At 46.4% G+C, this 26,782-nt stretch overlaps 1 protein-coding gene across 2 annotated transcripts in view; it reads right to left on the reverse strand.

Moving 5' to 3' along the window:
* Window positions 1-26,782, reverse strand: part of DPH1 (diphthamide biosynthesis 1) — a 1,780,687-nt gene that overhangs the window by 126,233 nt on the left and 1,627,672 nt on the right. For both annotated transcript variants that reach the window (XM_069615361.1, XM_069615360.1), the window contains 2 exons: window positions 7,681-7,759; window positions 6,899-7,033 (listed from right to left, as the gene is read on the reverse strand). In XM_069615361.1, coding sequence (XP_069471462.1) covers window positions 6,899-7,033; window positions 7,681-7,759 — 214 coding nt within the window. The remainder of the gene's footprint in view (window positions 1-6,898; window positions 7,034-7,680; window positions 7,760-26,782) is intronic.

Consider the following 26,782-nt stretch of genomic DNA (forward strand, 5'->3'; position numbering starts at 1 on the left):
TCCTTCTCCAGCATTGGATCTTTCATGGATTCACATTCTCATTGAATACGATTATACAGCAGTACATATGCACAACCAATGGGAAGTAGCACATCTCTACAGAAGCAATTGAACTCACCTTTGGAACACTCACCTCATGCAAATAGGTTGCAGAGCACTGCTTGGCTGACATGGGACTCCTCCCTGGAATCCCTGTCAATGCAGTAGCATCTTGTGAAGTGTGGACAGGCCTCCACGTAGCAGCACGGGAGATGTTGAGCAGGCAAACACCAGACAGATAAGCCGTAGTAGAAGCCACGGGTCTGGCAGAACATGCCCTTGGCCTACCTGGCAGGTGCCTGTTCGCAGCTTGGCGACAAGGCAAGATGCAACCAGATAGTCACCTGGAAATGGAAGCCGTGGCCGCAGCTTTCCCTTTTCCCATAGCTCCAAACACCACACACCGCTGCAAAGTCTTCCAAAAATACTTTGTGCAGTCGACATAAAACTTCAATGCCCGATTGACATCCAGCAAGTGCAATGCCCTCTCCGTTGGAGAGGTGGGTGTGTCAGAGAATACAGGCAGAAGTAGTGATTCATTCAGGTGGAAAGCTGAGAGAACTTTCAGCATGAAGGAAGGCTTAGTGCAGAGTCAGGTAAGGCGGTTTGCAGGAGAGAGCTTGCAGTTCACCTACATGCCTGGCAGATGCAATGGCTACCTGAAAAGCTGTCTTCCATGATAGGAACTTCAACAGAGCCCAAGCAGAGGTTGAAATGGAGGGCCCATTAACTTGGTGAGAACCACATTAAGCTCCGATGCTGGCGCTGGGGCCTTGACAGGGGGAAATCCCGGAACAGACCCTTAAGGAACTCTTTGACCTGTCTGGGGGACCACAGGGAAGTTTGCCAGTAGCGCGAGTGCAGGCAGAGATGGTTGCCAGATGTACTTTGATGGATGCATGCGCTAGTCCTGCTTTTGTCAACTACAGGAGATATGGCAAGATTTGTGCTGACTTGATTTGAAGAAGGTTATGCCTTTGCGAATGACACCATACAGTGAAACGCTTTCCTTTGTGTTTGTAGCAGGACAGGGTAGAGGGTGCTTTAGCCCTTGCCAGAATCCTCATCATTCTAAAAGATAACGTGAAGTGTCTAAATCCTAGGGTTGCAGGAGCCAATCCATCAACTTCAGGGACGCTGGGTTGTGATGCAGCACTGATCCTCCTTCTCTAGAGAGCAGGTCTGTTAGTGGAGGTAGTTTGATGCAAGGTGCCACTGACAGATGGCGAATGTCAGAGTACCAAATCTGGCATGGCCATTAATTAGTATAATCTTTCAGTGACTCCGTTTGAGTGTATTCAGCACTCGCAGTAGGAGCAGAATTGGAAGGAACACAGAGGAACAGGCCTTCCCAGGGAATTGAGAAGGCGTCCCTCAGACTTCCCGCTTCAGGATATCGGCTGGCAAACTGGGAGCACTTGGAGAATTGGCTGCTGTGGCAAACAAGTTGATCTCTAGGCGACCCACTGTGAGAAGAAAAGGAGGACTTGGCTATGATGAAGCTCCCATTTGTGGCAGGAGCGTAGTTCCCCGCTGAGGGAATCTGCAGTGATATTGTGGATCCCTGGCAGATGAAATAGAAGGAGAAGGAGAAACATGTTTTGTGATATTGGCCAGTTCCACAGTGCCTGTGCTTCCTTGGACAGTATGGGTGAGCGGGTCCCACCCTGTTTCTGATATAAAACGCGGAGGTCTTGTTGTTGGTGAAGATGCAAACCACTTTGTCCTGGAGTTGTGGTTTGAATGATTTCTGGGCTCAGAGCACTGCTTGTAGCTCTAAGACATTTATGTGTAGGGCTTTTTCTTGGGCCCTGATCCCTTTAGGGAAGCATTGATGGTGACTGTGGCCAGTGTGCGGGAGGCGAAAGGGAGCACCCTGCGTGAGGTGCTTGCAATGGTTCTACCTATGGATAGTTCATCGGAATGATGGATTGAGGGTAATCCTTTCGTTCCAGGAGCCCGACACTTGCTGCCATTTGGCATCTAAGAATTCCTGGAGAAGTTTCACATGGAGTCTGCAGTGAGGAACCAAGGGTATGCAGGAGGATATTATCTGTAACAGAGACTGTTGTCACCTGTAAAGTGGACAGTTGTTGAATCTTGTGGAGTATGGCATCGACCCGCTCCTCCGAGGGCTAGACATGTAAGAGTGTTGCACCGTTAACCCAGGAATAGAGAGTTTGGAGAGGGCAATATGCATGACTTTGAAAAGTTGATGGAGAACCCCAGAGAAGTTAGGCACTGGATGGTTTCCTCAGTGTATTGCAAGGCTAGAGTCTGGGAGCAGGCGAGTATCAACCAGTCGTCCAGCTAAGGGTAGATGTAAATGCCTGCACAGTGGAGATGGGCTGCCACTGGAGCTAGCCATTTCGTGAAGACTCTTTGAGCTGATTTTAGGCTGTAGAGCAGAGCCCTGAATTGATAATGCTTTCCTTGCACTACGAATCACCACTCACCTGAGTTTTCTCTCACCAGGAAGTATCTGGTGTACACTTCGGCGTCCCGGAGGTGCGATGTCACAGCTTCTGTAGCTCCCTTTTTTAGAAGGAGGGGCAGATGCTGTTTGTTTTTCTTTGTGGGAGGATTGGAGGTGCATTTGCCCAGAAACTCGAGCGTGTGACCCTGACAAATGATATTGAGCATCCATTTGTTGGTGGAGATGGCTTCCCACTGATCGACAAAATGCGACAACTGGCCTCCTGCAGTGCTGAAGCGGGGGCACACACATGTGCCGGTGCTGGTCAGGCCTGCTTGGGAGTTTGTGTTCTGGAGGAAGAACCGCGTCTTTGCTGAGTACCCTGTATGTCTGCGACCTCCCCCTGTAAGCCTTCTGCGAGCCAGTGCGAGATGTCTGCTGGCAGTAGGAGGGCTTGTAGTTTCTTGAGAACCATTCTTTCCCAGACCAAAGGGTGTGCCTTTGCTTCTGCAGGGTGCCTACGGAGCCCGCACTATCAGTGTCAGCCTTGGGGGCCTGTAGGGTTTCGTCCACCGTTTTACCAAAAAGGTCAACTCCATCATATGGCACATCCACAACCTTGGATTGCACTTGTGGATGAAAATTGGTTGCCTTTAACCATCGCTGTGCACCCTTACACCGTTCCGTTCCCCATTTGGCGAAATTCGGTTTCTTTGATGTCCAATGCAACAGAAATAGAATGGTCCGAAGCGGCTTCCCTTGTCACAACACAGCACATCCCTTTAATCATCAGCCAAAAAATCGTAGATGGGACCCATCTTGTATCACAACTTGCGGTCATAACGGGAGAGGTTTGCGAATGAGTTGGCCACTTTGATGGTCTTAGCAGCTGTGAAAATCACCTTTTTGCCAAAGGCGTTCAGCTGCTTGCCCTCCTTGTCTGGGGGTAACATGTATGGAGAATGGTTGGCTGATCTACTTCGAGCAGCTGCCGATATCACCAAATCTGGGAAGGGCTGGGTGTGTAAGCACTTAGGGGCCATACCCGACACCTTAGACTTCTTCTCCAGGTGAACTTTTCTGGGAGAAGCTGAGGAGGTATTTTGAATCACCAAAAGGCCATCTTCCCAGATGTCGTCCAGCATAGGGATTGAGACCACTGACTTCCTGGAGGCTTCACGCCTCTGAAACAGGAAACATTCCTTTGTCTGCTCTTCGGGAACCAGATTGAATAGCTTAACTGCACGTGTCAAGAGTGCATGGAAAGAGCCTGTCTCATCTGGTGGCGCGTCATGCTAAGGCAGGTCTGGAGTTTTCCCATCAACCAGGACGAGATCATTATATTCATCAGTAGTATGATTTCACGTGTCAGTGTTGTCAGGGACAGTGTCAATGTCGGTGAGGCTAGCGACTGGTACAGAGAACTGAAAAACTGGCCAAGGTTGCACCAACTCCTCTCTGAAGGTAATGCTGGAGGACTCCTACTAGGGGCGCGTTGAGGGGCTGGACGAGCAAGGCCGGTGCTGTAGCTCTGGGACCAAAACTGCAAGGTCGATAAAATATCTAGAGAAAGGTCCATGGGTGCAGATGGTGTGCCCAAGAGGACTGTAGGTACTGCAGTGGGTGGAAATGCAGGAATTGGAGGAGGCTGAACTGGCAGACGAGGTATTGGTAAAATAGGATCAGGGTCATCACTGATTTCTCTGTGGTCAGGAAAGAAAGCCTCCCGAGGCTCTTCATCTGAAATGTCACATCCTTGAAGTATTTGAGCAGGTGTTGCCGTTGCCAGTGACACATTAGGTACCAGGGAGTAGAGTGGCTTGGTCTTTGTGGACCGTGGTAGATAAGACAGTGCTGGAAGCATGTCCCTGTCCACAATAGCACCCCCGGGAAACGTGGTAATCACTGTGGTGTGCTGGGACATCAATGGTGCTGGAAATGGTCTGGGCGGCAGGGCAACCTTCATCAATTTACTGGTAGAGACGTGCAGACAGTAGTCGTTGACAATGTCATTGACAAAGTAATCGTCGATATAGCAACCGTCAACGAGGTGGTGGATGATTTTGTTGGTCTGTGGACCGTCGACAGACATTGACGAAGTTGTCATTGACAAGGCTCTTGATGTTGACAACTTATGCATGTGGCTCGTAGACAGAGTAGTTTTGGATGTCGATGGATGCCACTTCTCCAAAGAGTGCATCGAAGATGGGGTTTAGCCTTAACCGTTGACGTTGAAGTTCTAGGTGTAGAAGAAGCAGTCATGGACAGGGCTGCCGATGAGCTGGCCGAGTGGTGAGCACTAGAAGTGTCGATGGAGTCGTCGACAAGGTAGTCGATGGTGGAACAGCTGAAATGTGCAACTTGTGTCCCTTTTCAAGTTTCTTCCCCAGGGAAGGTTTTTTTATGCGACCTCGACCTCTTAGAAGAGGTAGCACATTGCATGGGTCTGCCGATTCTGGTAGAGGCATGACTGTGGACCGAGGTCGAGTCATAGGCCCTGGGCACCCTCCTCCAGCCAAGTCACCAATCTACAGTGACAGTCCTTGTGAGTTTGTGACAAAAAGGACTGGCAGGTGGAGCAGCTGTCCAAGTTGTGGTCTGGGTGCAAATAGTATAAGCACCTCTCATGGTGGTTCTCCACATACACGCTCTTAAGGCGACACTTGATACAGGCCTTGAAAAGGCTTTTCTTATTCGCGTCTGTCATTGCGGCGCGTGAGGAAGACCTCAAACTCATGAGGAGGACGTCACGTGGTCTAGAAGATCCGTAGATGGTCGGAATCTTCACCGGCAATGGGTCCCCATAGCCGGTAGTCACTGAAGGGACTAATCTTCCAGAAACCGATGGAAAAAGTTCTCAAAAATAGAACAAAAACGTCGAGATTTCATGGAGTGAAACAACGAGGACTCTTAACACTTAAATGTGTGGTAAAAATCTGAAGATGGCCACCAGCGGGAGAAGCTAAGGTCTTTGTCTGAGGCACTATGACCCAAAGTGGTAGCAATATATAGATCGACAAGCAGCTATAAACTTTAAAGCAAAACTGTTTCAATATGACCGAGGATTCCAGCCTGAATACAGTGAATATTCATTGAGCATGCAAATCCATGAAAGAGCCAGTGCTTGAGAACCGCATATGCAAACTGTGCAGTTATCCAAGTAAGGTTGCGCAGCACTACTGAAAGATTGCTAAACCATTTTCTGAAAACGTTTTAACTTTGCACATTGCCCTGCACGTTATTTCGCCTGTTGTACCCTTCCACAAGACTTTCCTTCTTTCTAAGATTTTCTTTTTTTGTTTTCTTGTGTTACATAAAAACCGTTTTAATAAGTAACGTGCGAATCACGTCGTGCCGACTCGGCTCTTCGTATTGCCACCCCAGGTTAGCCAACTGAGCGCCAGTAAACGCATTCAGGCAGGATGATGAGACCTTTCTCGGGTAAACAAATTGCTCGACCAAATAATAAAATAGTGAAAGGGAAAGGTCAGTACACAGGAGGAGAGAACAGTGAGGGGGCGACGACGTGAAAACAATGAATACATGAGATTGGGATAACTAGAGCAGAGAAAGAGAGGGGTACATCGAGAGAGCGGGAGGGGTTAAAGGGAGACAAGGGGGTCACCAGTGTTAATAAATAGACCAATTTCTCAAAAAAGGACTATTTTGCCAAATGTCTCAGGAAGAGCAAATGAGATATGACCCCATCAACCCGGGTGGTAGCACTTATTGCAGAGCTAGGAAGCAGAAGGACTCTGGCATGGAGAGGTGCCTGAATAATAGACGATTGTGATTGGGGGTGGCAGCCATCTTAAGTGTACAAGAGCGATCTCTAAAAAGACCTTGCGACAACAATAGTTCCTAACTGGGTATCGAGCTCTGCTCTGGGGGAAGGTTGGGGGTGCGGCTGAAAAGGGTAAAGGGAACTAAAGGTAGCAGAGGAAAGATGGAGAAAGCAAAGAGGGAAAGGGCCGAGTGAGGGACAGTGGTGTGTGCAAGTGTGCGAGAGAAACCAATGCAAGCTTAAGGAAAAGCAACAAAGAGAGTAGGAAGAGGTTCAACCCAGGTGCTGCTGGTAATGGTACCACGTGGTGTGATTACCAGGCCATATGATAGCAGCGCCTGCCCGATGTCCATGTAATACCTACACACAAGCCAAAACTGCTGGCTTTGACAAGGTGTGTTCTTAATAGGACTTCGCTGCAAGCAACAGATACAAATCCAGTGCTGGAGGCACACTTGGTTAAGACATGTTTATTACACCAGTAGCGCATGTATATCTCAGTTAAGCAATTAACTCTTAGCAGACTGCTTAGAAATAATACTGGTAGGCCAACATTTGATGTTCTTGCTTGATAGAACTAGCTGGAAACACCAGTGCTCTTAACATTTTTAAGGCATTTTTCCGGATCTCGCACGTGATGCATGTCAGGCGCAGCTCACCTGTGTTGTTCTGCCAGTTCGCCTGGGTGGCTTGTGGCTGGCATGATTCACGGTCCAGGGGCCCAAAGACTGGCTGGCATAGAAATCCATTGGGTAGGTTTGCTGCCACTCGACCTCCTTCAGAGCCACGGCTGCCTGGAAGAGACGCACACAATGGCATATGTCTAAAGGACTTGGCATAAAGTGAGGTTATAAAACTTATAATAGCTACATGACAAACTGTGACATGCCAACACACCTACCCCTCACAGAAGGGATGTGATAGTGAACAATGTAAGAGCCTTAATACATGGGCAGATCAGAAATCTGGCAGTCACTAACTTTACCAGCAGGAGGCGCTGTAGTTAATGGTGTGGATCATAGATTGTGCAGGAGGCGCTGTAGTTAATGGTGTGGATCATAGATTGTGTTGGGGGGGGGGCAAAGCTCTTGCAGTTCATGCTTCTGCCAGCAGGATGTGCTGAAGTGAATAGCGTAGGTGGATGGAAGGTCACAGATCTGGAAGTCCCTGACTCCTCCTGCAGGGGGCACAGTAGCGAATGATGTAGGACTGTGTGCTGTCGAGATCCCAGATCCCGCAGTTCTGACCTCTCACCTTGGCCAATGGTGTGACAAGGCTGGCACTGGCACAGCGCACAACCGCTGAAGTGCCGGTCTCTGCCACCGCATGGGAACATGTAGGAGCGTTTGGGGCATGCCCAGCTCCTGCATGTGATGCCTGTGCTGCAGGCCCGTTACACACGTACACATGCACACCATGACGCCATCACCAGCCTTCTTACCTCATAGGGTGTGAGTAGTGGGCGGGAGAAGGACGTGCCCCAGTCTATGGACAACCTCGGACAGGCCACCTGCACCCACCTAGAAAGGAAATGGGACACGTTAGAGGCCTCGGAAGGCCATTCCACTTAAATCGCATAAGTCCTGCTATGAAACGCTGGCAAAATAGCTCTGCTGATGCGCCTCACACCCAAACTGCAGCATGCCTAACTGTGCGAGTATTTTTTAATGTTTTTTTTAGTTTCACATGTTACGGTTTACAAAGAAATATTTTACAATTAATAGAAACTACATCCTAATACAAAATGTCTTTAAAATTATCAAATGCAAATAAACCTTTTGAACTCATAGACCTTAGTGTCCTTTAAGACGAGGTAGCAATACTTAGAGGTAGGATGCAGAAGTTACTCAAACATCAATAATCAAAACGACTCGGGAAGTTGGCCAAACTGCATTCTGTTTTTATTATCAATTATCTAAAACAGGGAGTACAATCATCCGACGTCACACAGCACAATCTCACACATTTTAGAAAAAACAGTACTTTTATAACGCCATACTACGTGGCAAACTCAAAAAACTTGTGAGTAACGGTGGTTGGCTTTCAGGGAACATTTAAGTATATGTTCTATATAGCCAGAGGTTATGATTGGGTATCTTAAGTCAGGTGGGCAACTAATCCCATTCCAAATAAATGGTCATCATCATGGTCACTAAATACACAACGATTGATTGGTTAGACAAACTATAGGGCTCTTTAGCACGTGACCCTCTATGATTGGTTTGGCACTCTTGCGCCCCTCTGGAATATTGCACATGCTAGCAGCACGCAGGCTACCACTCCAGGTGTGCGGAGGTTTGGCGTGGTGTTGCCTCCCCACAAATTAGATCAACATCTATCATCACTCCTACAGTCTGCCAGTCAATTAAGGCTTTGAACTTGGCCTTGCAGAAGCTACTTGCGCCTGAGAAATAAAGGGAGTGTGGCATCATTCTGTCTTCTTGGTTTCGGTGTAGCTTGACCCAAGCTGTTTTGATCTCACCCATGTCACTAGAGCCACTCTTTTGAGCCTTTTGCTGCATTTAATATTAAATGATGAACATTTGACGCCATCAGTGTTTTTTTCATTCTGCTTCAAACTGAAGTTTGATCTTTTCTCACGCTGGTTGTAGCCTATTTGACAGGTGCCCAACTCACTGTAAGCTCGTCTTCTTGGTGCTGTGCCAGCCAAGACTTTCTCGAAATTCGTCTGCGCCATCAGTAACTTCCAACTGCGCCACTCACTGAAATCCTTTCCAATCAAGGGATTTCGAGCCTTGCTAAAGTGCATTGTGGAATATCCAGGTTCTGTATATTCCTACATGTATACATTGGCGCATCGCCGCAAAACTATTCACTACGTAGCCAGCCTTTTGATTACTTTTCCCTTCTTGCGTTACTGCGTCTGTACAAGTGTAAACTGATTTACATATTCTTCAGCGTTTCTGTAGCATGAGCATCTTCATCTCGAGCCCAAAATGTTGCTCATCTTTACTATCTTCTCTTCATCTCTTATAGAATGTTTTTGTTTGTTCACCTCGTCCATCTTTTCTGGATGCGTCAGCTCTTACTTCGCATGATGTCATCAGTCGCCTTCCGTGTTCAAATGCACACTTCTTCTGGCACTCCAGCCAATCAGGCACCATTTCTTTGTGCATTTATATAGGGTTTTCTCAATGGGTACCTTATCTCAAAGGTTCTTTGCGGTATTGGCATTCTCATTGGAACTGCATGTGTCATCATTTCTGGTTCCCAACATACAGGCAACATGGGGGCGGAGCTTTTGGTGGGGGTACTTGGCTCCACCTCTACACTTCCCCCCTCTGGGCGATTCATCAACCACTCGATCATCAACCTTCACATCCAAACATCCTCGTCTCAAGAAATGCTTCTTTGGTACCCATATCTTTTTGACTCCCTTCAGACCTCCTGCTGATTTCACATGCTCATCAACACTCGAAGTCATAAGCATGCATTGTCCATTGGAGCTGCAGTAGATCCATTTCCCCATATACTTCTTGTGGTGTCTCGGATACAGGAACTTTGTTCTCTCAGGTGCGTGGATGCTGGCCTTTACGTAGTCTCTGATTTCTTCATTTGTCAGCTCGTTAGGCTCCACTCCTGATTCAACATCAATTATAATCTTCATTCCTACTGCTTTCTTTGCAGTCTTCTTGCATTATGTGATTATTATTCTGATCACACAAAATCCAACCATGACCATCACCAACAGAGCTCCCAGGAACTTGAAAATGTCCACCATGCATTGTGGAATCCACGAGAAGATCGATCCAAGCCAACTGTCATCAGCAATGTCTTCCACTTCGTCCATCATCTGGATGTGTAAGTTTGTCATCATCGATATGGCCTCTGTCAAGGTGTCATTCTCGGCCTCATGAGACGGTAGGAATGTGCAACATGATTCTCCGATTTTGACACCTCCATTCATAGCTGTGATCATGTCAAGGACATATCTGTTCTGGAGAGTCATTAGTCGTATGGCTCTCAGCTCTTCCTTGATAGCATCAAATCCCTTTATGGTAGTGTTGATTGTCTGCAAACGCTCCCATCTGGTTATTTGTAACCATTTAGTGTTTGCTTCTGTCTGGATCCTGGGCATGAAGATTATCGTAAAAATAGATGAAGTTTTAAAAAACAATCTGTGTTCATAAGGGATGGAATCAAGAGGTTCTATTGATTTTGCTGAGAAATAGTTCTCCCTCTTCAATCGATCCAAGAGCTCAGCAGATCACGTCTTTCTTAGGTGCGTATCTGCCTTTGGGAACTCCCCAATGTTCAGGTCACATTTTGGAATCACTAAGGCCGGAACATGGACAATCACTATAGAACATAATCCTCCCCAATCTCTGGGCAGCTTCATGTAAACTCTGGATCCACAGGCCCAGTAGTGATCCATTATCATTGCTGTCCCAATGCTCATTCCTGGCACATCAAAGATTCAACCACAATTTTGATTCTCTGCAAGTTTTCTTGTGCCATTATTTCTAAAGCACAGCTTTGCATTGTCCAGAGGTACTATCTGTAAAGGACCTCCTTTGTCTTCGACCCATGTCAGTAATTTTGCAAGTTTTGGCCATAAAGGTTTAGATACGTTTTCCACAATGTCAATGGTCGGCTTATGGTAACCAATTAGTACCCAAGCTCTGCATATAACCACACCTTCCTTCCAGCCGTCCAGAGAAAGTTCTGATCCCCAGATATGCCCCTGGCCTCTTTCTTTCCATCTTCAAATTTCTTCTACAGTCTTTCCTGGGCTCGCAAGTCTTCTGTTTATTTCCCATCTGATTCCTCCTGCCTTCTTACCAGGGTGTTCATATCTTATCACATGATTTGTGGTGTGTGCTCTTGCTCTTGTCTTCAAATCTTGAACATAGTCATCTTCATCTGGGGATGAACATTCTGTTGCCCATACTAAACATGCTGTTCGACCCATGGACTGGCCTCTTGCCCGGCAGAGGGCTATGCGAGATAGGCAATTTGCTGTTTGGACATCTATTTCAATGGCAATGAAAACCTTGGACTTCCCCCATACTATAAGGCAGGAGTGCACATAAAGTTTGTTTGCCCACCTCTTTCATATGCTGATACCACACATTATTTCCTAAATGTTCTGTACTGTCTAAATAACTATTTCATTCATAATCATCTTATATTGCGTGTCTCTTGGGTCTCTTTCTTGCATAATACTCAGGCATCTAAAGATCATAAAAGACCTGTAACGCAGACCTCCCTCCAAAGGGAAGCTCCGACCCTTTTGTCACAGAACTAGGTGTTTTCTCATGCACCACCGGTGTGGGGACAATCACATAGGGCCTGGGCTTTCTTGCAAGGTCTACCTCTCCATTAGCTACTGGAGCGGGAAGAATTAGAGGAACTCTTCCCCTCTTTGGGCCCACAATATATGCAGCATGAATTATCAGGATCAGAAAAACAACAATAAACATTGAGCAAGTATATATTATGCACTGGTACATTACGCTTCACCAACAATGTCTCTCCACTCGTCCCTGTCTTTGATCACTTTCTGGAATAGCTAGGTGGTTTATGGACAACATGGTTTGCCTGTAATTATCTCTGGCAGCTGTTGAATCCGCTCCACAAGCAGCTAGCTGATTGCAGGATGATTGATAGGATTCTGAATGAACACAAATGTGTTATCTTTGCGCCAAACAAGATGTTGATATGTTTCAAGCAAATAGTAAAAGATCAAAGACAGTAAATTGTGAATGTCATCACTCGACAGGACCATTCATGCGTTCAAAGAGATGTTCAGGTAGTGATCTGATCTAGAATTGTGGCCAGAAGACGTCTAATCGCTGGGATATTCTTAGGATCTTGGATGAAAGTGCGCACATCAACGCGATGGCCAACAAGAGCAGGGTAAGCTCTGAGTATAAAGATGAAGACAGCAAGAAGTAGTCTGTGTACGTCAACATCAGTGAGCACCATAAAGCCCACCAAAGAGAACTTGGTTTGGAAAGAGTCATGGAACTGCTCTCTCTTCCAATCGTCAATCATGAAATCCAGATCTGGCATTATTTGCTTTTACTTTTCCACTCCTAAATCCAATGTCAACACACTTCTGTAAAAAAAACAGTAACTTTCTCACTCCTTGCTGTAGCAGATACAAAGAGTGTTTTCAGGGAAGCCACATTCCAATATCACCCATCCCTGTGGACAATTGCTGGTAGGCACTCCAACCTAGTATTTGCAAGAGTGCCTGTGAAGGAACCACAGTCCAAAGTAGTCCTTGTCTATCTATTGGATAGTCTCTGTGTCCTTCTTCCTCGTCATCAATCTAGTCTGCACGTGCTGAACTGCTTCTTCTTGACTTGCTTCCGAATGGTTTGTGGGTGCGGGGGTCTCTCCAGCGTAGACTTTCACATCACCATGATGAATCCAAGCTCGTCTTTCGTGGACCTTGACTGCTGACGGTGTGACGTTTTCCACAATAAAAGGGCTGCCAAATATAGGCTGTGCCACTTCCTTGTGAAATTTCGGATCAGTTTTTGATCTCCTGGAAACATCTTAGGTATAGATAGTTCTTGAACTTGGATTGCTGAATGGTCTTCATCTATGTTCTGAGACCGACATCCTGTCCGCTTGACGTGATCTGAAATGACAGATACTAGCTGTCAAACATGTTAAGTAATCACGTAACTCAGTTCCTAACAGTTTTACAGTTGTCTGGGCATCACTCCTAGTCCTCGATGGAGGAGTTAGAGGTGATCTCATTCGCCTCCCTCTAACTAGTTTGTGGAGTGTGAGGTGATGGTCTGAGCCAGGTTGATTTCTTAATGCAAATAATGCAAGGGGTAAGCAATGCAGCCACCCCTTCTACAGAATTAGCTTTAATTTGGCTATCCTTTGCTTGATCAGACCGTTGAGCCTCTCACATATTCTGTTCGCTTGCGGGTGATAAGCAGAAGAAAACTTGTGTTTTATACTGAGCAACTAATTGGCTCGAACACTTTATTCACAAAATGGGGGCCATTATCTGATCTCAGCACCTCACATATTCCCCATCTAGGAAATACTTCTCTGACTAAAATCTTTGCAGTGCAAGTTGTGTGAAGGTATGTGCATGGACTTGCCTCGATCCACCTTGAGAAGGGGCACACCACCACTATCATATACTTATAACCATTACAGACTTGCAGCATATCAACATAATAAATATATAAATGCTGAAATGGACCATTTGTTTGAGAGATAACTCATCTGACTGTTCGCAGGATGTGCCCAGCAGTAAACCTTTGGCATACGATACAATTTACTACATAAAAAGTAACATCATCTAACAGGTTCGGCATGAACCAGTCCTCCACAATGGTTGCTGCAAGGCTTTCCCTAGTGACATGGGCAGGGTAGTGTAGCTGTTCTAACACTACCCTTAAGGCTACAGGCATCACTGGTTTACCAGAGCTGTCTTGTCACCAGAGTGCTTCAGGGGGTGGGGGTGGGATAAAGAACACCCCTCTGTGTCCACAGGTCTTTCTCTTCCTGTGGGGCTCCACCTTGAACTTCCATAAGTTGCCTTTTCGATAAGTGATTAAAGCTTTCATTCACAATCATCAACACAACAATTTTCTCTTTCACATCAGGCGTATCAAAACTCACTATGTCAGATGAATATGCAACCCTTCTCGCCTAATCATCCGCGGCTTGGTTTATGCGTGAAATAAAGTCTGTTCTCTTAATGTGCACTGCGCACTTAACTATTGCGATGGCTACTGGGAGTTGTAGTGCCTTAATGAGCTTATCCAATAAAGCAGCATGTTGCACCAGAGTGCCGTCCGCTCAGAAGTAGCCCCTCCTTTTCCAACGTGCTAGCCCTGCGTGCATGGTTGATGTCACGTAGGCAGAGTCACTGTACACTGTTACTGCCTGCTCTGTGTGTTTCTCGAGCACAATAATCAACACCACTAATTCTGCAGCATGTGCTGAAAAGTGAGATGGTAGTCTTGCACTCGCCATTTATTCGAACTCCCCATTAGCCTTGTGCTTTACTACAGGGGCACCTGAAAGCCTTTCTCCATCAGTTCGATTGATTCGCGAAAAACCATCAATAAATATGATTTTCCCTGCTGCAAGAGCATTTTCTTCCATTCACAGAATATCATCATAGAATTCCTCATAATTCGAACAATCGTGCACTTGCTCATCCCCTGCCAGTGGTTCAGCAACAAACGTGGCAGTGTTCACCATTTTACATCTGACTATTTTGATCGCTGGATTCGATATTACCACCTCATAAGCAGAGGCTCTTTGAGATGTCAGTGTACCTTTCAGGTTTCTCCAAAACAGCAAACAAAGCATGCTCAACAAATAACATCATGGAACACCCCATTACTATGGTTGCAGATTTCTCAATAGCGAACGTGGGGGCTGTCAATGATTGTTCGCAAGGGAAGCGACCCCTCATTACTGGGTCCAAAATCCCACTGTAATATGCAAGGGACTTGTACCCCAATGTAGTTCTCTGTGTGGATACTGCTGTCATAACTGTTCCATGTATGTGAGAGAATAAAAATACCTCGTCAGAATAAGTCCATTCAATTTTTTCCTGATTCTGCTGTGCTTTTTTTCAGGGCTTGCAACAATGGTCTTGTGTAAGAACTATAATCAGAAATCCATGCTCTGACATAATTGCACAGTCCTAAAAACTGCTGCATTTGCTTTATTGTGTGTGGTTTTGCTGTTTTCAAAATTGCCTCAGCTCTTTCAGGTGTAACCTTCTTTCCTTCGTGTGAGATTAACTGCCCTATGTACATCACCTCTACCTGGCAGTACTGCAGTTTCTCTTTGTCTACCTTATACCCTTTCTCTGCTAAAATAATCATTAGCTGAATCTAATCTCGTCTGCATTCTTCTTCTAATGTGCTGCAGACTAAAATGTAATCTACGTAGTGCAGCACAACACTTGGCAAATCAATATTGCTTAGGTCCATATGTAGGACCCTATTGAAAAATCAATGGAGACTCACAATACCCTTGAGGCAAACTTGTGCCTTTCAGCTTAGTCTGACGGAACGTAAATGATGCAAGATCTTGGGAGTTCTTATGCAACGGGATCGAGAAAAGCACATTTTTGAAGTCAATCACCGTGAAATAATGTGCCTTAACTGGGATACTACATAGGATTGTCGCCGAATTTGGAACTAGAGGAAACTCTGCCTCTGCAATCTGGTTAAGCGGCCTCATTTTTTAATTAAACGCCACAACCCCCCTTTTGATTTCTTGATAGGGTACACTGCGGTATTGCATGGTGACTCTGACATCACTAAAATGCCTTGATCCATCATAGCTGATATAGTCTTATAAATCCCCTCATCCGCCTCTCGTGACATGGGATACTTCCTTGGTCGAGGTAAAATTGCTCCTGGCTTCAACTTAATCTTGATTTCTCGCATCCCCTTCAACAGGCCTACGTCTTAAGGGCCCGTAGTCAATAAGGAGATTGGTATTTTCTCCATGTCTTCATCAAAAAAAGTGGGACGCTGCTGCACGTTCACCATTTTTTGCGGATCTCTCTCCTCTGTCCTGATCCAATATGTAATGCTCATCTCAAACACTACTTCGTCATCTGATATGTTTAGAGACGGGTCGTCTCTAAACATATCCTTGTCAGTGACGTCAGTCAATCGGTATCCTTCCCCAATAGCAATCACTGTCCTCCATGGCCTGCCTTCATCATTGAATTCTTCGGGCATGGCCAGCTCCCCTTGTACTACAGCTGCCTGTAACTCCAAGGAAAATATCTGTCCCCCCGCTTCATCCATAGGTATCTGTGGTCTGAACAAAAATTCATAAGGTGTTCTCATTAACTTTCCCACTAGTCCAGATAGCAATGTTCACAAAATGCATACCCCATTGTGAAATACCTCTGGGTCTAGCGGCTTTCCACGCATAGTTATTTGCCCTTTGAATGCCATAATGAATTCACTTACATTCAAATAATGTATTCCTGGTGTAGAACACACCATGCCTACATCAGTGAAAGAAATTGTCATGTTTAACTTTGTCATTAAATCTCGGCCCAGTATATTAACTGGCGCCTGTTTCAAATACAATAATAGAAAAGACATGTCACATTCTCCTACAGAGACTGGCAATTTCTCAGTAAAAGGTACTCTACTTGTAGCTCCTGAGAATCCATGAGCATTCATGTCATTACCCGACAATAAAAATGTTCCCTCTCGTATACATGAGCGAGTCGCCCCAGTGTCTACTAAAAAAGAAAAGGATTTTCCTCCTATCGTGACGTCAACTCTTGGTTCCTCTTGAGGAGTAGGCGTCACAGACCGTACTGAACACATCAAGTCACCCATTGAGCTGTCCTATTGTGGGTACATACTTATTCCCATACCTGTGAAAGGATTTCCACCCTCCACAGTGAGACCTCCTATTATAGGGGTCAGTAACTGTCCTGTATTTGCACTTTGCTGTATCTGCATGGGTGCATGATGTGACTGTCCTTGTGGCGGACTCAATGGTGCTTGCTGTGATTGTAAAGCCTGCTGTGTTCGTGCTGCTTGTGTCTGATACACTGTCTGATCTTGGGCAAACCCGTCCCTGCTTTGTGGACTATATGCTGGAGGATAAGCTGTCCCCCTTCTTGAGAATTGCCCATTCTGTACATACCCTTGGCTCCCACATGTTTGAGCTATATTTCCTGTCATTCCACATAAGGAGGGAATCTTCTAACTTGCCCATCCTGCTTGCCCTGATTGCTACCTTGGTTATTCTGAAAACGTCCTTGATTACTCTGAAAGTTTCCTTGATTATTCTGAAAGCCTCCTCTTCCGCGGAAGCCTCCTCTGCCTCCAGGCATAAATCAGTTTCCTCCTTGATCTGACTGCCGTTGGTTATTCACCTGCAGCATACCTGCGGTTTGCTATGATCCCCTGACTCTTCTCCACTAGTCAGCATTGCCCCTTCTATAACATATTTGGACCATTTCTTCTGCACTAGTTTAGCTTCTTCGATCTTCCTAGTGTCCTCTTTCCTCCGATTGCTTTCTTGCAACAATCGGCAATGATGCACAATGGTCAGCTGTATTTCTGGCCATAGCTTAATCTCCCTACCCATCAGCTTCTTAAGCTGTCTCTGTACCTGTTCTGGCAATCCCTGACATAGAATATGATAGAATACCGGTATAGATTTTCCTCACGGTTCCCGAGTTTCCAAAGACCAATGCTCTGTAAAATTCTGAATGTAAATAAGCGGATCCTCCCGCCCTGCATTTTACGTGCCATTATTGCTCCCATATCTGACGTGTCAGGATATTGTACTCTAAGCGCTTTCCAGACTGCTGCTCTACAATTATTAAACGGCGTGTCATTGTGTGCTGTGTTCTGCGCAGTGACTCCTGCATATCCTGTTCTCATCCAAATGGTGTTAGCCCTCCCCCCCCCCAAGGATGGCTGCAAGGTGACCCTTAATGTCTCCTATAGATGACGTGTTTCCTCCTGTCATTTTTTAAAATTCATTAATCCATTTTCCGGCACCCGACGTTAAGCTGGGCAATTTACATCTCAAGTTGTCCTTGTCCAATTGGGGCCACAGAATATACTGCGGTCTGGCCCCTCATTTTTCTAACAAGGGAAACTGCGAGATCCCAAAATCACAATCAGCTTCCATCATTTGCCTATATCGACAATGGTTCCCGATCACCTTCTTACTGGCAATGACCTTAGTCTGTGAAAATATGGTGTTGAGTCCCCCCCCTTACGCTTTGGGATCGCCCTTTAGTTCGACCTGGCCGCGTCACAAGTTCTGGCGTCCTCGGTTTAGGTAGGTCCAGATCCGACCATCTAACTTCCTTGTCTATCAGAAAACATCCCTTGCGATCACATGCACCCATTCCCTCCTCCCCAGGGTAGGTTTCCCTTTCTTCGTCTCACATATCTTGTCCCCTATCCTCTTTCTCGTCCCTATTCAGAATTAGCCTGTCCAAAGACAAAGCTCAGTGCTCAGAACTGAAAAGACTTCCCTCTTTGCCTCATGACTCGGAAATCTCAAATTGATCATCTTTCCCCTTGCTTTTTAATTTGCTTTTTGTCCTCATCTTGTGATATGCTTTTGCAATTCTGTCCCCTATAGTTCCTACTTCAAATTCCTCCTCTAGATTTACCCTAGATGGCCCTGGCATTGGTTCCTGTGGTTGGAAGAACTCCTCTATGTCCTCCCATGCTACTACTGGTTACGGTTCCATTAACTGTTTCTCAATGCGATCAATGTTGCACACTCTCCGTCTCCTCTTTCGTTACATTTCCTCATCAAATGCCCTTCGGTTCTTTGCTTCTTCTCTAACTCTCTCTTCCTCCTGTCTTTTTGCTTCCCTTCTCTCATTTGCCCTACACACTTCTTCATCTTTCCGTCGTTGCATTCTTTTCTCTCTTAATTTCTGTTCTTCCTCTTCTTCTCTCTTTTTTCTAGCCTGCCCTGTTCTAAGATCGTTCTTTGCCTGTTGTCATATTTTCTTTGCTCTTCTGCCCTTTCTTCCTTTCTTAACTGTTCTTCCTGATGCATCTGTTCTCGTCTTTGTCTACTCTTTCGTTTAGACTCATATACTTTCAATCGTTTCTCTCGTTCCCTGTCTTTTTTATCTTGTTCGTCCTGATCTTCCCTTTGCCTCACTTCCTCAATGCTCTTCCCTTCAAGTTTCAGCAGTATCTGACCGCCCATCCACTTATTCTGTATGAGTGCTATCTCGTCAGTTTTATCTTTTTCTCCTTTCCATCTCTTAATTTCTCTTTCTATGTCTAGGTTCACACTTGATCGTTCATTTCTCTCTTTGTCCTGTGGGACTACAGGATCACATCTTTCTCTAGGAGTCTGTTCACTCAGTTTGCTTGCTCACTGACTTTGCTCCATTTTTCCAGTGCTTGGAAAATTGACCTTTTCGTACTGTCGGCAGCCCATCCTCTGTCTGCCACCCTACTTCCCTTATTTCTCTCCGGCGTGTGCTTCTTCTCACTCGTTTTTGAGCCAGACCCTTTTCTGCTTCCGGGGACTTTCTGTTTGTCCACTACGGACTGGGCGTCTCGTCGGCTCTTTGTGCGGTACTCCCTTCTTCCGAGACGTTGCCTCTCCTACTTGGTAAGTTTGGTGCTTTCCTGCAATTTTCCTAAAGGTGAGTTTGTGCGTGCTCTTACCTGTGGCACACGGTCTGTTGTCTGCCTTTCTTCCTTCGCCTAGAGCCGCTCCATAGTGCTTCCATTGTCTGCCTTTCTTCCTTCGGCTGTGGCCGCTCCATAGCGCTTTCCTTATCTGCTTTCTTCCATTCTGTGTTTCTTCAGCTCCCTGTTTATATTCTGACTGCTCCTGGCAAGCGTTCTCTAATCGACTCCCTGCATCTATCTGTCTTGTAGTCCTTCCGACTACCTGCCTGGTATCATTTGGAGACCGCTTCAGTCACCAATCTTTGGAACTTACCCGTTGCTGCCATGAGCCTGATTGCCTCTGCCTATGCCATTATAGCCTGCTTCTGAACATCATCTCTCCACGGCTTGACAGGTCTACTTACCACAGAGGACTTCCTTCTCAATCACACCATCCAGGGGTTTTTGTGCCATTTGGCTTTTTCCCCTGTACCGGGCTGAACAGGGGGTTTGCCCTATTGCTGGATCTGGATCATAATCCATTGAAAGTGGCAAGCTCCTGGAACAGACCCTATCTCTTCACCAAGAAGGGTTCTCCGGAAGAAGAGCTTCCTGTTCCTTCTGAATCAGACGTCTCCTGCAGCGACAGCGACGAAGACCCTCAGGTGAGTTCGGCGAAAGCTGACAGCTATCTACAGGGAGATTTATGTTCCTCCAGCTAAATGGCGGAGGACATCTGATAATCTGAGACCCGTAAAAGCCTACTAGGTCGATGGGGACTTTAACCATCACCTCTGCTACCACGTGAACTCAAAGACCTTAGAGTGCTTTAAGACGGGGTAGCAATACTTAGAAGTAGATGGGGATCCAGAAGTTACTCAAACATCAATAAACAAAACGACTCAGGAAGTTGCCGAAACTGTGTTCTGTTTTATTATCAATGATCTAAAACCGGGAGTACAACAGACATCATCCGACGTCACACAGCACAATCTCAACACATTTTAGAAAAAACAGTACTTTTATAACAAAAAAAGTCATTGCTGACGTCATACTAAGTGGCAAACTACAAAAACTTATGAGTAACGGTGGTTTGCTTTCAGGGAACATCTAAGTATATGTTCTATGTAGCCAGAGGTTATGAATGGGTATCTTAAGTCAGGTGGGCAACTACTAAGCCCATCCCAAATAAATGGTCATCATCATGGTCACTAAATACACAATGATTGATTGGTTACACAAACTGTAGGGCTCTTTACTACGTGACCCTCTATGATTGGTTTGGCACTCTTGCACCCCTCTGGAATATTGCACACACTAGCAGCATGCAGGCTACCACTACAGGTGCAGAGAGGTTTGGCGTGGTCTTGCCTCCCCAACAATTAGCCCAACATCTATCATCACTCCTACAGTCTGCCATTCAATTAAGGCTTTGAACTTGGCCTTGCAGACGCTGCTTGCACCTGAGAAATAAAGGGAGTGTGGTATAATTCTGTCTTCTTGGTTTCGGTGTAGCCTGACCCAAGCTGTTTTGATCTCACCCATAGGACTAAAGCCACTCTTTTGAGCCTTTTGCAGCATTTAATATTATTAAATGATGAACTCTTGATACCTTCTGTGTTTTTTCATTCTGCTTCAAACTGAAATTTGTTCTTTTCTCACGTTCGTTGTAGCCTTTTTGACAGGCGCCCAACTCACTGTGGTCTTGTATTCTTGGTGCTTGGACAGCCAAGCCTTTCTTGAAATTCGCCCTTGCCATCAGTAATTTCCAACTGTTCCACACACTGAAATCCTTTCCAACCAAAGGATTTCGAGCTTTGCTAAAGTGCATCATGGAATATCCAGGTTCTGTACATTCCTATATGTATACATTGGCGCATCGCCGGAAAAATATTCACTACGTAGCCAGCCTTATGATTACTTTTTCCTACTTGCATTACTGCGTCTGTACAAGTGTAAACTGATTTACATATTCTTCAGCATTTCTGTAGCATGAGCATCTTCATCTCGAGCCCGAAATGTTGCTCCTTTTTACCATCTACTCTTCAGCTCTTATAGAATGTTTATGTTCATTCACCTCGTCCATCTTTTCTGGATGCGTCAGCTCTTACTTTGCATGACATCCTCAGTCTCCTTCCTTGTTCAAATGCACACTTCTTCTGGCATTCCAGCCAGATAGGCACCATTTCTTTGTGCATTTATATAGGGCTTTCTCAATGGGTAACTTATCTCGAAGGTTCTTTGCGGTATTTGTTTTGTTTTGTTTGTTTTATTCATATTTATATAGCACACAGCAGCCCGAGGACATTGTGGCACTTGTTACAGTACAAAGCTTAGTTACATGGTCCTTAGCAATATGTATGAAGTATAGTTACATAGTCATTAGCAGTATATATACAGGTTACAATATAGTTATATTACATTTGTGTTATATTACAATATACATGGCAGATGTGGAGGAGGCAGTCCTCCACTTGCTAGTTGAGGAGAGTGGCCTTGAGGTTGTTGTGGAAGATAGAGATGGAAGTTTCAGCTCTAAGGGTGGCAGGAAGTGAGTTCCAGAGTTTCGGTGCAATATAGGAGAAGCCTAGACCTCCCGCTGTGGCTCTCTTTATGCGTGGTATGTGTAGCTGGTTGGTGTACTGAGCTCTGGTGGGGCGAGTGGATGTGGTCATTGATATTGCTTCAGATAGGTATGCTGGAGCGGTTTTGTTGATGCATCTGTGAGTGATGGTGAGGATTTTCAGAGTAATACGGTCTTTGACCTAGAGCCACCGGGCTTCACGTCTGGCAAGGGATATATGGTCTCTTCTAGGGATGCTCATGGCAGCTCTGAGGGCATTGTTTTGTGTGGTTTGCAGTCTGTGAATGTTTTTGGCAGAGGTGCCAGCTAGGAGGGTGTTGCAATAATCGAGTTTGGCTCCTATAGTTGCTCTAGTTATGGCCAAGCGGTTGGGGGTGGATAAGTAGGGTTTAATGGCATTGATGAGTTTGGTGCTGAACGCTGATGCAGAGGCTATGGCGCTGACTTGTTTGTTCATTGATCGATTTGCATAAATGTGAACACCTAGAGTCTTGACAGAGGATGATACGGAGATGATTGAGTTCTCTATGTTGAAGTTGTTGTATTGGGGGCTTAGTTTCGATAATGTGTTTGTCTGGCCCACGATGAGAATTTCAGTCTTCTCCCCGTTAAGACGGAGGCCATTGATTGCCATCCAAGCTTGGATAGTGGCATAGATGTTGTAAAGGGCCGTGGCGTCTTGGTGATAGAGTCCAGATAGGGGTAAAAGTACTTGAGTGTCGTCTGCATAGTTTGTAGATGCAACACCCATGGAGTCAAGTAGGTCGAAGAGGGGTTTTGTGAAGAGGTAATTGAGGGTGGGGGCTGTACAAGATCCTTGGGGGACACCGCAGTTTATAATGGTAGGATCTGCGTTAGCTGTGTCGGAGTAGACCTTCATGGCTCTTCCTTCAAAGGAAAGAAGTGATCCAGGATGCTGCTTGATTAGAGAAATGGGCTGCATGGGTGCGGTGGGTGGTGAGTGTTTGGTGATCTGCCAGGTCAAAAGCAGCTGATAGATCGAGAAGGAGGAGCAAGGCAGGTTTGTCTTTGTCCATGATCTGTGAGCTTTGATTTTTTAGTCTAATAAGGCGGATTCTGTTCCATGCCCGACACGGAAGCCAGATTGTCTTTTGCCTAGTATAGAGTTAGCTTCTATGTATGATTGGATCTGGATGTGAGCTGCTTTGTCCAGGATCTTTAGGAGGAACTGGACTGTCGTTATCGGTCTGTAATTGTTGGGTTGCGCTGGGTCAAGTGTGGCCTTTTTTAGAAGTGGCCACACCCAGCTTCCTTGAGATTGTTTGGGACAGTTCCTGTTTGGAAAGATGCGTTAATGAAGGCAGTATTCAGGGGTGCTAGGCCATTGGCGCATTCCTTGATGATTTTGGGAGGGCAAATGTCTGCTTTGAAGAGGGATGGTTTGAGGTTTTTGATGCGATTAAGGACCTCGGGTTCAGTGACATCTCTGAAGGAGAATTGAGCGTGATTGAGATTACTACGCTTGTCTTGTGTAGGGCGGTTGGTTTTTTGGTTTGGGAGGGCTTTGCAGTGGTTTTGGATTTTGTTCTGGAGGAGTTTTATTTTGTTGAGCATGGCGGACTGAATGCTGGCACACCAGGCTTTGTCTTTAGTTATCTCGTCAGCGGTAGCCGAAGGAGTGACTAATTCATTAAAGATTGCAAATAGTTCTTTAGCTTGAGATCCTATCATTGAAGGAGTTGGATTTTGCTGCTAAAATGGCTTTTTTTTATATTGGAGGGATATTTGTTTGAATAGGTTCTTATTTAGATCACTCGGATCCGTTTGCCAGTTTTTAAGCGACTGACGCTTTTGAGCTCGGAGGGTTTGGAGTTCTTCCGAGAACCAAGAGTTGCAGTGAAATGATTTTCCTTCTTGCTTTCAAGTGGGGCTATAGAGTTTATGGCACTGGTGAGAGTATCATTGAAGATAGCTGATAGTATATTTGGGTCCTGAGAGAAAGGTGGTGCTAGGCAGGGGCTTTTAAGGTGGGGACGCAAGTTGTGTGCGTTGAGTTTTTTAGAACTTCTTATTGTGGCAGGTGGGGCGTGGGATGAGAGTCTTAGCTTTAGGGGTGGTGGGGATGAGTAATTCGATGCATATGTGGTCCATCCATGGAAGGGCGGTGTTTGAGGTAAGGTTGGATGCACAGTTGTGATCCATGACCCAGTCAAGGGTGCGGCATTTGGAGTGAGTGGCGGTGAGGACTCCTTGGGAGAAACCTAAGTCTGCGAGTTCTTTAGCTAGGGTTGCGGCGGATTTATCCTTAGGATCATTGTATGCAAAATTTAAGTCTCCCAATAGAAGGATTTTGGAGGACTTTTTAATGTTGTTGCTGAGTCGATGGGAGAGGTGCTCTTGGAAGTCAGCTGGGAGACCGGGAGGTCTGTATAGGATGTGGATGTTGATTAGATTATTGGGGGAGAGCGTAAGCTTGGCTGATAGAATATCATCATTACCACCCCATGTGCTATGGTCTGCTAATATAATGGATAGTTAGTCTTTGTGGATAAGGGCGACTCCCCCTCCAATCTTATCACATCTATCTTGCCTAAGGATGGTGTAGTCTGTGGGTACGGCTAGTGAGATGGCTGGGCAGGAGGCATCATTGAGACAGGATTCGGTGATGCAAATTAAGTCCAGATTAAGTGTGGATAGTAGATTATTTATCTCGAGGGCATGTGCAGGTAGGGAGCGTACGTTCAGTAGTGCACATTTAAGAGGTGGTTGTTGTGTGCCTCTGATTTTGTTTGTATTAGTATGGGGTGAAGTGTGCGTGTTGTGGTGTGTGGTAGTGAGGGGCTTAGTGCGAAGTAGTGTAGAAGCATGTTGGGGTATGATATGATATGATATGGCATTTGTAACGCGCCTATACACAAGTGTTTCAAGGCGTGACGAGGCAGGGAGGGGGGAACAAGGGGAAGACAGACAACGATCCTACTAGGCCAGGTGTCATTCAGACCGCGCAAGTGCAGGGGTAGGGGTAGGGAAAAAGTGCAAGGGGAAGGGGGAGGGGGGAGAGTGCAGTACAAATAAGTAGAATAGAAATAAAATAATAAATAAATAGGGCCAGCTGGTGGCAAGTGCAAGGTAAGTGCAGACAAGTGCTGTGGGGGAGGGGGGCTGTAGGGATACAGAGACAGTCCCGCAGTGCAGGGGTTGCCAGGGAGGCAGTGCAAGTGAAGAGTGACTGGGCCCAGGACCGAGGTCGGTGAGAGTGGCCCAGTTGCAGAATCAGTGCAGTTTAGGTGAAGAATTTAGCAGGGGAGAGGGAGAGAGAAAGCAGAAGTGAAGAGGAAGGTTTTGAGGTGCTTCCGGAACCGGAGATGGTTCTCCTCAAGTTTCAGGGAGGCAGGAAGGCTGTTCCAGAGGGAGGCCCCTGCCGCGGAGAGAGATCTACCCCCAGCTCGTTGCTTCGAGAAGCGGCTGACCCTGAGGGAGTTGGAGACGGATGAGCGTAGGGCTCGGGAAGGAAGATATTTAGGAAGAGAGAGTTGAAGTTATTTAGGCCCCAGGCCCCAGAAGGCCTTGTGGACAATGCAGAGGGTTTTGAACTTAATCCTTGCAGCCACTGGGAGCCAGTGTAGAGATTTCAGTCCTGGAGAGATACGGTGCCTGGGCTTGAGGCCAAGGACAAGTCTCGCAGTTCTGTTCTGGATGAGTTGCAGAGGGCGGAGAGTGGAGGCAGGCAGATTAAGATAGAGGCTGTTACAGTAGTCCAGCTTTGAGAGAACCAGGGCTCGGGACACAGTGAGCTTCTGGGGGAAGGAGAGGAAGGGAAGAATACCTCTGAGGAGGTGCAGCTGGTAATGTGACTTCTTAGAGACGTCAGATATATGAGGAGAGAAGGAGAGTGTGGAGTCGAAGATGACCCCGAGGTTTTTTGCCTTGCAGGTAGGAGCAGGAAGAGGGCCAAGAGAGGCCGGCCAGAGAGCTGCAGGGAAGGAGGGAGTGGGTGTGCCGATGAGTAGGATCTCAGTCTTACTAGCATTAAGGCAGAGGTCATTGGCAGCACACCATTCCTGGATAGCAGACAGACAGTCAGAGAAGAGGGAGGGAGAGGAGGAGGCCGAGGGTAGCCTGAAAATGAGCTGGGTATCGTCCGCATAGCACTGAAAGTTGGGGCAGAGGGCGGCGATGCGGTGGGCAAGGAGTGCCAGATACTGGTTGAACAGCCAGGGAGAGAGATTAGATCCCTGGGGAACGCCACAGATGGAGAAAAAGATGTCAGAGAGGAAGGACCCAAGTTGGACCTGGGAGGGTCGATTGGAAAGGAAAGAGGTCAGCCACGCCAGAGCCTGACCAGTGATACCCAGGTTATCACGGAGACGGTTGAGCAGGATGGCATGGTTGACAGTGTCAAAGGCAGAAGAGAGATCGAGCAGAATGAGAACACACGGAGTGTTGGAGTCGAGGTTCAAGAGCAGGTCCTCACGGATGTTCAGGAGAGCAGTTTCCGTGCTTCTGGCCGCTCTGAAGCCAGATTGATGGTCATGGAGACTATCAACAGCTTGTGCATGGAGGTTAAGCTGGGAGATGGCCAGTTTCTCCAGGAGCTTGCCCAGGAAGGGAGTGATGGAGATTGGGTGATAGTTAGCCGGACAGGAGGGGTCGGCAGAGGGTTTCTTAAGGAGCGGGTGCACAAGGGAGTGCTTGAGGGGGGATGGGAAGACTCCAGAGGCGAAGGAGTGGTTGCAAAAGTCAGTCAGGGCAGGAGCCAGGGAGTCGATGTGGTCCTTGATAGTTTTGGAGGAACAGGGGTGAATCTGTTTAGACGAGACTTTCATAGATCGGACTTGTCTGGAAACCTCGTCAGCAGAAAAAAGGGGAAAGGCAGAGAAGGAGGGAGGAGG

The sequence above is a fragment of the Ambystoma mexicanum genome, chromosome 9 (assembly GCF_040938575.1).
Source record: "Ambystoma mexicanum isolate Mex_15411 chromosome 9, UKY_AmexF1_1, whole genome shotgun sequence".
NCBI classification, from domain to species: domain Eukaryota; kingdom Metazoa; phylum Chordata; class Amphibia; order Caudata; family Ambystomatidae; genus Ambystoma; species Ambystoma mexicanum.